The sequence below is a fragment of the Oxyura jamaicensis genome, chromosome 13 (genome assembly GCF_011077185.1).
Source record: "Oxyura jamaicensis isolate SHBP4307 breed ruddy duck chromosome 13, BPBGC_Ojam_1.0, whole genome shotgun sequence".
Taxonomy (NCBI): domain Eukaryota; kingdom Metazoa; phylum Chordata; class Aves; order Anseriformes; family Anatidae; genus Oxyura; species Oxyura jamaicensis.
Window position 1 is genome coordinate 8,380,424 of NC_048905.1, and position 12,765 is coordinate 8,393,188.

At 43.3% G+C, this 12,765-nt stretch overlaps 1 protein-coding gene across 1 annotated transcript in view; it reads right to left on the minus strand.

Moving 5' to 3' along the window:
• Positions 1-12,765, minus strand: part of PFDN1 (prefoldin subunit 1) — a 32,194-nt gene that overhangs the window by 14,638 nt on the left and 4,791 nt on the right. The window contains exon 3 of the mRNA XM_035338747.1: positions 2,350-2,434. Within this exon, the coding sequence (XP_035194638.1) occupies positions 2,350-2,434 (85 nt within the window). The remainder of the gene's footprint in view (positions 1-2,349; positions 2,435-12,765) is intronic.

Genomic DNA, 12,765 nt, shown 5'->3' on the forward strand with positions numbered 1-12,765 from the left:
CAGCATTTCTGACATTCAGGTTTGTATGAAAAATGCATGTTTCACAACACCTTGGCAATAGCTCTACAATCACAGTGCGTAATCATCTCAAGCTCACGCTACAAGAGTAACCGGGTCAGCCACACTGCGTGGATGCCAGAGGATTACCCTGGCCAGCTCCATTCAACCATGCAAAGTGAGCTATACGAGTGATAAGGTAGTTAACTATGTAAAAAATAAACTTAAGCTTTAAAATCTTTCCAGTTTTAATAACTGATGGAGCGATGTTTTAATCTGGTTATCTTGGTCTGATATTTATTTTACAATGATGTAGTGGAAGCACAAGGTCACAAAGTTTCACATTCTTTCCTGCTTCTGTCACAACTTGTTTTCAGGACAGCAAAATCCCCTACTCCTGTGATAAGCACTCTCTTAACTTGGACTCAGGTATTTCCCCTGAAATCTTAGTTTCCAGCAGCTGTCACTTTCATCCTCTTCCTGAGGGAACCCCGAGTCTAAGGAATATCCTTTACACAAACGTGCCAGACAGCTGGAAAAAGTAGTTAGAAGATGGATTTGATGAAGGACGTAGCAATCTGAGCCCCACTATCTAAGGTTAAACAGAAAACAAACCAAAACAATCCACGCAGCAACCACCTTCACACTCCCTACCACCTTTTGAGAGGGTCACTGTTGCTGGGAACTGCAATTCAGTGGCCATAACCAGGGACCTGAGGCAATGGAGCTACAACGTAGGAAAAACACATCCGTGCAACAACCATCTCTGAGGCTGCATGTAAGAATGACACAGGTTATAATTTGGGGAGAATTCCATCCATTCTAAAGTCAGCAATCTGAAAGTTCAGGAGGTAAGATCATTCCCCAAGAGGAACAGGAAGAAACTGAGATGCACAGCTGAAGGGGAAAGAAGCCAAAACTGTCAAGCACACTCCGCTCAGTTCCAAACGCAGGCATGCTGCTATGAAGTTCTCTAACTTCACTTGCAGAGCTGGTTTTGTTCAGAGCCACTGGTGTCTGGAATGGTTCCAGATTAGCCAGGATATGATCACTTTTATCACGTAAGCATAGAAAGGACTGTGCCTTGTATGCATTAATGCAACCTGACGTACATGGCCTATCCATGGGGTACTTGTTTTCCCTGGGTAGAAAAGGTTCTGGCCACCAGAAACACAAAACCCCTTAATATCTAACAGAAAACACAGTGTGCAGTGACATGTTTGCCATACAGCTCCCCAGACAAGCTTAGCTTAAAGAAGAAATTTAAAAAATACAATTTCACTTTTGCTGTAGTGTAAGTAGGAGACAATGGAGACAGAAGTGCACAGCCCTATTTGAGTACCTACCTCCTACTGCTGCTTGCCCCTGCTTACCTGGTCTGCACACTCACCTCCTTCAAAACACTGACAGATCAGACAAGCAGCTTAACTCAAATCAGTCTTTGCTTTCTGTCATTCCCCAAAAGCTAAGGAATGGAGTTTTGCATTAATTCTATTTTAGGGGCAACAAGAAAAAAATAACCTTGGCCTTGGAAAAGAACGGTCTGAAGCCCTTCTCCAAAGAAGCGTAAACTGAACTTGTAGCCACTAGAAGATACTCAAGATTCACTAGATAACTTGTTCAAAGAGCTGGAACTTGTGCAGACACTACTTTATATATCTCAGATATTCTTCTCTGCCTTAAGAACACCGAAGTGCTCTGACCACGTCATAAAAACTAGGTCCCATCTTCCCTAGCATCCAGTCTTCAACAGCAGCCACAAGTAGATGCCTTAGGAAGAGTGTAAGAAAAGGGCAGGCATATATGGTACTTCCTCCTAATACTTTCCCAGCCTCCAGACATATTTAGCTCACAGACTTCCTGAGCAGGATGCAGCTTCTACATATTTGGTAATGCTCAAAGGATTTCTCTTCCTTGAATTTGAGCAATTATCCTAAACCAATGTAAACTGCTAATATCCACAGCACTGGCAAGGAGTTCCATATCACCTATCTGCTGCAAATAACCACGTAAATATCCTCTAGCTAGTTTTAAACGTAACTCCTATTAATTTCATTTGAAACCCTCACCTCCAGTTTTCATATCAGGACACAGAGCGAACAATCAACTTTACCTGCTTTTTCTGTATGAAGTTTGTATGAAGTTTTCTGTATGACTTTGTGGACATATCAAAGAAACCAAGTGATACGAATTATTGTAGGTTACTTGTTAACAGCTCCATGTCCCCCCCACCCCCCCCCCACAGTTATGATGCTTGAGAATGAACAGTTCTAGATAAAAATAAGCAATGTAACAGAATTTTGTTGACCTTCAATATTCTACTTTCATCATCTTTACTTGCCAGAAACTTACCTCTAATTCCTTAATTTTCTCTTCTGCTATCCTCTGTTTTTCTAAGAGTTGATTATGAATCACTCCTTTAGACTGAAGAATAAACCTACAAGTGGAAAAACAGACAAACAAATGTTGGATTTTTTTACACATCTAACTATTGTACACCTAGCTATGCACCAAGTTAGACTGCAATAACCTCTGCAAAGCATTCACATTCTCAACCTGCATGTTCTGTACAGACACAGAAGAAACAACCCTGACAGACTGCCCAAAAGGTTCAAAAAAATCAGCTGCAAATCAGTGGTAATCAGCTACTAAAAATGATAGTTGTTTAATAAACCCAAATAAAAATCTTCACTGGTAAATTAATAGACTCCAGATTTTCTTTGTTCATCAACCCTACAATATTTACCAACCTTCTACCTTCATAATAGGTCTTAACATTTGAGAAATGCATACAGCATACCATTGAAACACCAACTCATTGGGTGAACATGATGCAGGTCAGACAACATGACAACCTGACCTGGTGGGTGGCATCCCTGCCGATGGCAGGGGGGGGTGGAACTAGATGATCTTTAAGGCCCCTTCCAACCCAAGCCATTCCATGTTTCTGTGATGGTATGACTGCAATAACCGCCGTGTCACCGGGCTGCCCTCTAAGGTTTGCTCACTGCTCTCACCCGTTGTTCTGGAGGAGGAGAACAGATGGACATGGATCACCCTCTACAGTTCAGTGTCCTGCAATATTTTGAAAGCAGTTTTTGCATACAACTAGCGATTCTTTCCTATCAAGTATCAATCACAGACATTTTCACCAATGACAGTCTTATACATAATAGTACAGAAATATAATCAAGGAGGCCTCTTTCACCAGCTAAAAGCCATACATCACCATCTTAGTGCCTGCAAGCTAAGTGAACCTGTACCATAAAAACAAAGCTTCCTACAAGGCAAGGTGCTTTCACCAGGAACACAAAGGCATGGTTCGCCTGTCTTCACTTGAACTTTTGCAGCTCCTACTGCTCAAGGCTTACCTCTAACACGTACCCTCACTGAACTCCAAATCCCCATGTTTTCTAAATTCAGAGCGTTTTTCTACAGGGTTGGAAATGGTTGTTTAACTGAAATTGCAGCCACTAGTTTCTATTTGTTCTGCATTTTAATTGCCAAAGGGATTTGAAAGATGCATCTGTAACACCTCAGTCACAGTGTCCCGTTGGACAGCATGCCAAAGCTGCCTGACTTGCTCAGAAGAACCAACAGCCCCCAAAGCACCTCTCAAGCACATGGCACTGGCATCCCGCAAAGAAGTAAGGAACAACTAAGTTCAGACAAATTTTAGGAACCCTCTATGGTTGCCTTTCCTCCTTCCAGACATAAAGAATGTACAAGCTGGAGATTAGCCCCTTCCCTACTTAGAAAGTCCCTCGGGGGATTTAGAAGGAGCCTCCATGTGTCATACCGATGAGGTCAAGGTCTGCCCCCAGCAGTGCTGAGTGTTTGGGTCAATGTCATCTTGCCAGGTGACACGAGCTCATGCCTGGACAGTTAACATGAACAGCTTCAGACACTGCAAAATCAGAACGCATTCCTTGTCTACTACAGAAGAGTCCGCAATCATTTGGTAGTGCCATCTCCCACAGTAAATGATATTATTAATGGGTTTGCTCAGAGCCTGGACAATGTTCTCTGAATATCAGTGGTATCTGCTCTTTGGCTTGAAAAACAGGCTGCTCTGCATCAGCACCACAATAGCGAAAAGGAGAACTGCCTGTCACATCCACTCCTGAAATGCACGAGAGCAGAACCGTGATCAGGTACAACACGTTGTAAATTAAAACTCAAGATGGGCAAAGAAGAAGGCAATACCTCCTCATCAGCTTCCCCAGACTGCAGAGTAGTATCAGCAGTCTTAGTTCCAGTGAAGTCTCCAGCCTAACTAACAAATTGATCTGATACAGCTTGATCAATTTTCCTCCTGCTGCAGCTGGGAAGATCTCTGAAGGGCTACGTGACACTGAAGTGATCCCTGCAGGCTTAGAAAGGTTACGGGCACTTTGAACAAACGAGCGGCTGACTTCACTCCTGTGCTACAAATGTCAACAGCAGTCATCTGGGAAAATAACCCCCTCCCGCCCTCCTGCAACGCTCTGACAGACTTGCAACAGCAAATTAAAATTGGATGGCTGAAGTTAGCACTGACGAGACCCAAGTGGGCAGTTGGACACAAATACTACTCCCATTTTATTGAGCCATAAAATAGCGGACTGGAACCTGTGTCAGCTCACAAGCTGGCTCAGAAGCAGACCAAACGTCTCAGACAGCAGCACCCTTCAAAAGTTCTTCATCAGGTGCAGTTCAAGTCACGCGTTTTAATTTCCTGCCACAAGACCCTCAAGCCCTCAACCTAACGCTTACAGGTAGCGCACCACAAGTTGTCAAAGGCCACATTTGCAAAGGGGAAGCCATAAAGCCACATCCACAGTTAACTACTTAAATCCGTGGCTTCACTTTCCAACATTGTATAGATTCAAAGAGCTCACCAGTGTTTTAACTTCCACCTTGGAATACACACATTATGGAGATCTTGGGCAAAGTTTTTACCACAGGAAATAAGGTGGCGTACAGCAGCAATCGGAAAAACACCGTACTTGTTGTGATCTTTAGGTAAGAAGTTCCACGGGGCACCTGTAATAATCCAGAGTTTGTTTAACCTGGATTTCACTATTCTGGTTACTCTAACTAAAACACCAACTTGCTCATTTTTTTCTCACCAACCCAGGAAAATAAGGCTCTATCACTGTCGCACTGTTCCGTAAGGTTTGGTTATTTATGCGTTTTTAAACTCATGAAAGAACCATGGGAGGTTTTAAGAATTTAGCTCTTCCTGAGAGAGCTAAATTCTAGAACAAGCCTTCAAACACAGGAACGTCAGGTCCTCACTGCAGGCATGCCACCACTGAAGAGCTTCCTCCATGGACCACTCTACAAGAAGTCCATCGTAAGAGGCTCCAAGCTCTGAGCACTTGTACCCTGATTTGGGATGAATTTTAAGCACTGATAGTCCACAGAAGACAAGCAGCAAAAATGTTCCAGGTAACTGTGGTCACTTGTGCAGAAATGAAGCTTTTCTTGCTTAGATACAGACAGAAGCTCCACAGCACACAGCAGACAGGCCTGTTGAACATGACAGTATCAAACATGAAATGATGACTCAGAATAAAACGTTCAACAACGCAGTGTTAATTGCAAAGCTTGACAACAATCATCTCCACGTGAACTTTTTCACTGCTGTTAAATAACACCGAGAATATCTGGGTCGTAACGGACAGATTCACCAAGTCTCACTTGGTCACTCATTTTAAAGGCTAATAGCAGAGCAGAACGTGTTCTACTCCGGATACGTAGCAATATACCCTGCACCCACACACAGAAGCAAAAGCCCAAAACCAAACAATGAAAATCAGAGGAGAAAGTTATGGACTGGGGTCCTCGAGGACAGCAGCGTTCAGCTAGATCTGGGCTGCCAACAAGAACGGCTCTGTAACACAGGGAAGTATTTTTGAACTAGCTGTATCTACGTGATCTGGTATCCCAGCGATTACTGGTTGTTACAGAGCAATGCGCGGAACAGAAATAGAGCACCAGGGAACTGAAAGAGAAACCTCACTCTAAATATTCCCGCTTGCTTCTATTTTCTTTCCTAGAGTCCTCTGCTAGCTCCACATCGGGCTTTTTGTTTCTCTAAGCCACAGCAAGTCATTTATAACACTATGGGACTAGATGCTTGTTTCCCTCTGAAGAAATCGCTAAACAATAAAAAACCTCTAGATACGAAGCCCCACTTGTTAGTGTTCACACCGCACTCCCTCACACCCTGGCCAACGTGGCCTTCGGGGTCTCGTTACACAGGTCAGCAATGTGTTAGCTTCATCTGTCTGCTCCTTTGTGTCACACGTACACACCCACAAAGTGATGTCCACAGGGTGTAAGTAATTCCATAACTCAGTTTGTTTGCTCCAAAACGTACTGTTTATTTGACTTTAAAACACAGTATTAGATATTGAAATATTCATCCCCTAATGAATGAGGTTATGGAGATGTTTGTTCAGCACAAGCCAGCCTTTACCATGACATACAAGTTATTAAAGTTATTAAAGGTGGAGTAACAGCGATGCTCATAGTGAAGATTTTCCATTAAGAACCCTTATTTTCAATGACTTGCAACTTCAACCTTCAACCCATATGTCTGTAACTTTTGGTGGCAGGCATCTGTCCCAGATGCAAGCACTCTCTCCTCTTCATGTCTTGCTTAGGTAACACAATTCAGGTGTTTCTCAGTGAGGACAGAACAGTACAGCCTGTGGGTGCAAGAGGCAGTCATCCCCCGGGGGCCACGTGAGGGACCTGCAGGGCTGGCACTAACATTTTGCTCAGGAAATCACCCCAGTGGCCATGGTCTGAGCATTCCACTGCCCTGCACATGTCAGCCCCGTGCTGGGGCTCGGGCCAAGCAGCACGAGGGCAGAGCCCCAGCACCAGCAGGGAAGGAGCAAGACGGCAGGCTGCAAAGCTCCTCATCCTGCTTTGGTCTGCTGCGAGCACTGCCAGAACCTGCATGGGGCACCAGGGTAAAAGCAGCTGTTCCACTGCCTCGTATTGGGATGTATCCCTACACCTCATTTTGGAGAGGGGCAGTTTTAGTGGTAGGAAAGCTCCAGTTCCTATTTTGCCAGCATAACAATGAGTGACACAACTAGAAGTCTGGTTTCCAACTCACAGAAAGGGTCATTACAACTTCAGCTTTACAGTTCCCGCTGAATTCGGGACACACGATACAGAAACTCTCTCTGATACAGAAAAAAATAGCAACTTTGTACAAAGGCATGATATTAACATGTTTCTTGTACTCGTAAAGGAAACTAACATGCCACGTTGTAACACTGCACAGTTGCTTGTGCATAGGATCCTGCTGGTTGAAACCAAGCCTTTTCATTAGGCTCCTCCATGTGAAACGCTGGGCTAAGCCCAGTCATGCCCTTGTCTATTTAAAGACGCTGTTTAATTCTGAACTTGCACTGCTGTTCAAGCTTTGAGCACACTCAGGAGGAGATTAATGCATTTTAAGTACTGCTCAAAGCCAATGAAAGAGAGGCTTCCAGTGAGCTGATCCCAAGCAACCTAGCTTGATTGAACAGGAACCGGCTGTTCACAACTGCAAGCACCCAGAAGTCCCATTTTACTCTCCCAGGGTCTGCTTACACTGCTATAAATGATTCCCCATGCAGTTCACAACAGGCACTGCTTAGACCACAGCAAATTCCAGTTTTAGTCATCCTAGATGAATTACCCAGTTCCAAATCAGACAAGCAAGCAAATTCCAAAAAGGAAAGCCATGACTAATTATAGTTGGTGCTGCCACCCTTCATGTCTAAGGGCTTCACATTTTTCAGTCTGATTTGAATTTCCCATTCAACAGATCAGAATCCTTAAGTAGCTTCTGAACAGGCTCACTTGGAACAGATCAGTCGAAGCTTTTCCGACATTTGCTTTTATTTCCACGCTCACTTGTCTCACTAGGTCCCTCAGTACGGCTAAATGCAACGATCCCCCTTCCCCTCGCCCAAGTAGCACATAACATAAAGCCAAGCAAATGCCGCAGCTCATACTGGGAGGATTGTACACGAACACATTCTAGAAGCAGCTTGGGGTTCACTGCTGCACCCAGAGACACGTACATGCAGCAGGTCCCAGGAGACACCTGGGAGAGAGACGCAGCAGAAGCGCGCTAGCAGAATCGCAGGCAGGCAGCAGTACCTGTGCGCACCCAGCGACAGCACGGGAACACAGAGACGGGATTAGCAGCACTGGCAGCAGCCCAAAGGCAGCCTTACATCGGCCACAGCAAGCGTAACTTTTACTCAGATGAACATTTGTAAGCCATAAACCTATTTACTGTAAGGAGCTAAAGGAAAACAAAAATGCCACACTGTTGGCTTTCCTCTGGACTCCCCCCAGTCTGACTCAACACATATCTGGTCCAGCTGAGGGGCAATGGCTTTGTCCTGCACCTCAGGCCGTGTTTACATTGACTTTTCACTTTTTTTTTTTGGGGGGGGGGGGAGGAGGGGAAAAATGTGTCAATAGCTACAGCGTATTACATTACCTCAAATGAAGATAGTAACACAGCTCATAAACAGCAGTTTCTGCATTGCCAGACACTTAACTAGATGGTAGAATTATACCATTGTTCATACTTGATTCTTTTTTAAAAAAAAGGAATATACCTCTAAGAAGTGTGTATTAAATATAGCACAACCAGAAATAATAAAATACTACTGTGGTCAGCTTTTAGAGGACATCATCCATTCTTTCTCAATGCTCATTCAAGATAAATGGAATTTTTAAAAAATGACTCCTCTTAATTACACAGGAATGAGTAACATACGAGATTCAAACCACATGTGGAGAACAGCACAAGTATGACTGCAGTTCACAATGGTAAAAGCTCCATGAATAGTTTTCCCTTGCTATGTCCCTGGTTTAGTAATTTTATCTTCTATTTTTGTTTTATGGTAAGTTTTAGTATGTAGCAAAGGCAACCTGTAGCTTGGTTAAGCATCGGAAAATCAAACAAGTACAACGTACCTACTAACATAAGCGCTTCAAATCAATTTTCTGCAGTTTATTTTGTACCAAATTGGAAAGCTGCAAGCTGCAGAAAACAGAAGCCATTCCCTCCAACAACAGGATATCCAGATCCACTTCTAAAGCATCCAGTATTTTCAACAATGTCCCAGATTTCTAAGGAAGAACAGCTAAAACAAACAAAAAGCAGCAAATGAATAGGCACTTAGGAAAACAGAAGCAAGCAAAAGTTAGCTTGAACACAAACATCTTTGTCAACCAATCCTAAAGTCATTTCTATTAAAAAAAAAAAAAAAAAAAAAAAAAAAAAGGTTTTCTATTGGTAAAACTTCAGTGATCGGAAAGACGAATTTTGTAGTGGTAAATGAAGTGACGTGGAAACACTGCTGTACCCTGCAAACGTATATTTACACTACTCAACAGCAGCCCTTCATTAAGAACCTATACAGGAAAGCCAGCAAAATCAGGATACACCTCTTTTCAAAGGCAAATCCGTCCCCACATGCAAGAAAAAAAAATGCTTTGTCTCTCCTCCTGGGCACACAAAATCAGAAGTGAAAATATAGACATAAAAGGATCTTCCTTTTGAAATGCTAGAATGAGGATGAAGACCCAGGCATCCATTTATGGCTCTTAAATAACACAGCCTTCACTCCTGCATACCACAAAGCCTGCTATAAAAATCAACAGAACATCAAAGAAACCAATACAGCAAACAGCACAGAAGCAGATGCAAGATAACTGTTTCAGTCAAAAGACCTATTTCTAGATGCTAAATTTAAATCAGCTAGCACTAAAACAATCGCACTACAGCTTCCTGATCACTAAGAAAAAACATTTTAGAATTAGCATTTGTGGACCAAGAAGGATGGATGTTATGTTGTTTTGGAAAGTCATTCCTTCCCACTATCTATGGTTTTGGTCGATTTTTTGTGTGTTTGTTTGGTTTTTTTTTGGTTGATTGGGTTTTTTGTTTGATTTTTTTTTTAATGTTTGTTTTCCCCTTAGTTTTTATTATTATTTTAAACTGACTGCACCTTTCTGTCAATTCAGCAAATAGTGCTGGAGGAAACAAAAATAAAAATTCAAGATAGTAGTTGCAGAATTCCTGAGTTAAGCACTTTGGTTCTTGCATCTCTGCATTACAGTTATGTAAAATATAACCACATCCCACAGCACTGGAGTCCTCATATTTCACGTCACTGTTTTAGAGTAGGGGACGTTAATTTCATCTTCTGACTTTCAGATTTTGAACAAGAACAGGCAGCTAGTTCAAAGGATGCTCAGACCTAGATGTATCGTTTGTATTAAGATTGTTCCAAATGAATGGTATACAGTATATCTAAATATGCATATCTCACGGGGAACAGGCTCTGGGCATCTCCACCCACCAGCCCTAGGGCCCTAGGCGTCAGGCTAGCTCGTCACACACCACAGTGATGCCACATCTGGAATAACGTTCCCAGGCACCACACGGATACAATAGGGACTCTTCCAGTACCTCTTTGGTCCACTAGTTCGGCCACTTCCCTCTGCCACAGGAAAGCACCATTTAAATCCCTGTGCTAAACCAGAGAACCAGATCTATATTCTGAAAGAAATGCTTTAACACTGAGCATTTCCCGCAGGGACTCTCACCCTTGGTTTCAAAATTTCCTGTGGGGAATGGGGGAAAAGGCTCAAAATACATTACTTGAAATCCAGTAAACGTCAAAACAAGCAGAAGTTGTTTGCCATTACGAAATATGAAACTGACATTTTAAGTGCAAAAATACGATAGTCATCTTCCATAATTTTTGCAGTCTTTTGGCACAGCCAGCTACAAAAGCAGGCATTTGGATAATGCCTTTAATAATGTGCTTTAATTTTGGTTAACCCTGCAGTGGTCAAGCAGTTGGACTCGATGTTCTTTGTAGGTCCTTTCCAACTGCACTATTCTATTCCCCCAAATATTTAATACTTGTACAGAATTCTTCCACAGATAGCCCTGTAGCACTGAAGCAACAAATCTGTTGCATTTAACAAGAGATCCCGGATTTCCCCTTTTTGGAGGCTGGGACCAAACAAAGGTGCCTTACTATGGCCCTTGCTCCCCACAACATACGACATCCAAAGCGTTGAAGTGCAAGACTTCCCGAAAGCTCTGGCACCTGTATTATCATACATTAGATGTATTATAACACAACGCCTCTGGACCACAGCAGATCAAACTTCCTCTTCCATCTCGAACGGCAGTCTGCACAAGCAGTCTGTCCTGGTTCTGACTCTTATCTTCTAACTTTTAGATTTTCTCTCTTTTACATTTACCCAGGTAGCTCTTTCCTCTGTAGGAACCCCTGCCGAGGTAACAGGTAGGGAAAATATTATGGAAAAAGAAGATACAAATGCAACAGATTTGTCTGAATATCATACTCAAAGACCCAACACAAACGTACTCCTAAAGAGTTACGTATTTCCAGGCAAGGGAGACAAACATCAAGGAAAAAACTGCATCCCTTCACTCACTAACCTTCTAGCACAATGCTCATGGAGTAGGCAGGGGAGTACAACCAAGAGGTTCTGAGCAAGGCTGAGAAAAGCAGCTATTTTTTAAGCTAGCCGTTATTTATATTTTAAGACTTCTTTCTTCCGTTGCTTATACATTTGACAAACACTGACTTATCTGATGTGTCCATTTTCTCTGTCAAAGCTGTTGTTTTTTTTTAAAAAAAGGAAAAAAAAAGAAATGCAGCTATTTCCTGGAATTAAGCAGATAAGCATTTTGCATGCAAGCTATGAAAATCTTTTCTTCTCTAAAGTTTCAGTGTTTCATGGAGCGATTATATAGAGCAGCAGGGCAGGAGAGCTGTAACTAGACCACAATAACCAGAAAATTACAAGTGAGCAGCCCAGGGCAGCAGGACTAAGATCAAGAACCAAGTAGGGGAACAGGGAAGAACATCTTCGAGACACCAAAAGATGCCGAGCTGGCAAGGGAACCATCAGAACAAGCTCCCTTTCTGTCATTGAAGCAGAATCCAGCAGTCTAAACTCCCAGGATCCCTCTACCACCGGCAGTTAACTTAGAACCAGTGATACCAATGGTACTCTTCTCTCACGTTACTGATTCTACTTAATTAGACTTATTGTGGAAAATTAAATCTTGACTTTTTCAACAGCAGGATCACAGAATCACAGAATTGTAGGAGTTGGAAGGGACCTCAAGAAATCACCGGGTCCAACCCTCCTGCCAAAGCAGGTTCCCTAGAACACGTTGCCCAGGTAGGTGTCCAGACGGGTCTCAAATATCTTCACAGAAAGAGACTCCACAAATTCCCTGGGCAGCCTGTCCCAGTGCTCCGTCACCCTCACGATGAAGAAGTTCTTTCGCATGTTGGTGCGGAATGTCCTGTGATCCACTTTATGGCCATCGCCCCTTGTCCTGTCCCCACAAACCACTGAAAAGAGGTTGGTCAAATCAAAGAGGTTGGCCAAATCCCTCTGTCTCCCACACTGAAGATATCTGTAAACATTGATAAGATCCCCTCTCAGTCTTCTCTTCTCCAGGCTGAACAGACCCAGGTCTCTCAGCCTTTCCCCATAAGGGAGATGCTCCAGGCCCCGTACCATCTTTGTGGCCCTCCGCTGCACTCTCCAGGAGGTCCCTGTCTTTTTTGTACCGGGGAGCCCAGAACTGGACACAACTCCGAGTGAGGCCTGGCTGGGGCAGAGTAAAGGGGGAGGATCACCTCCCTTGACCTGCTGGCCACACTCCTTTTAATGCACGCCAGGATCCCACTGGCC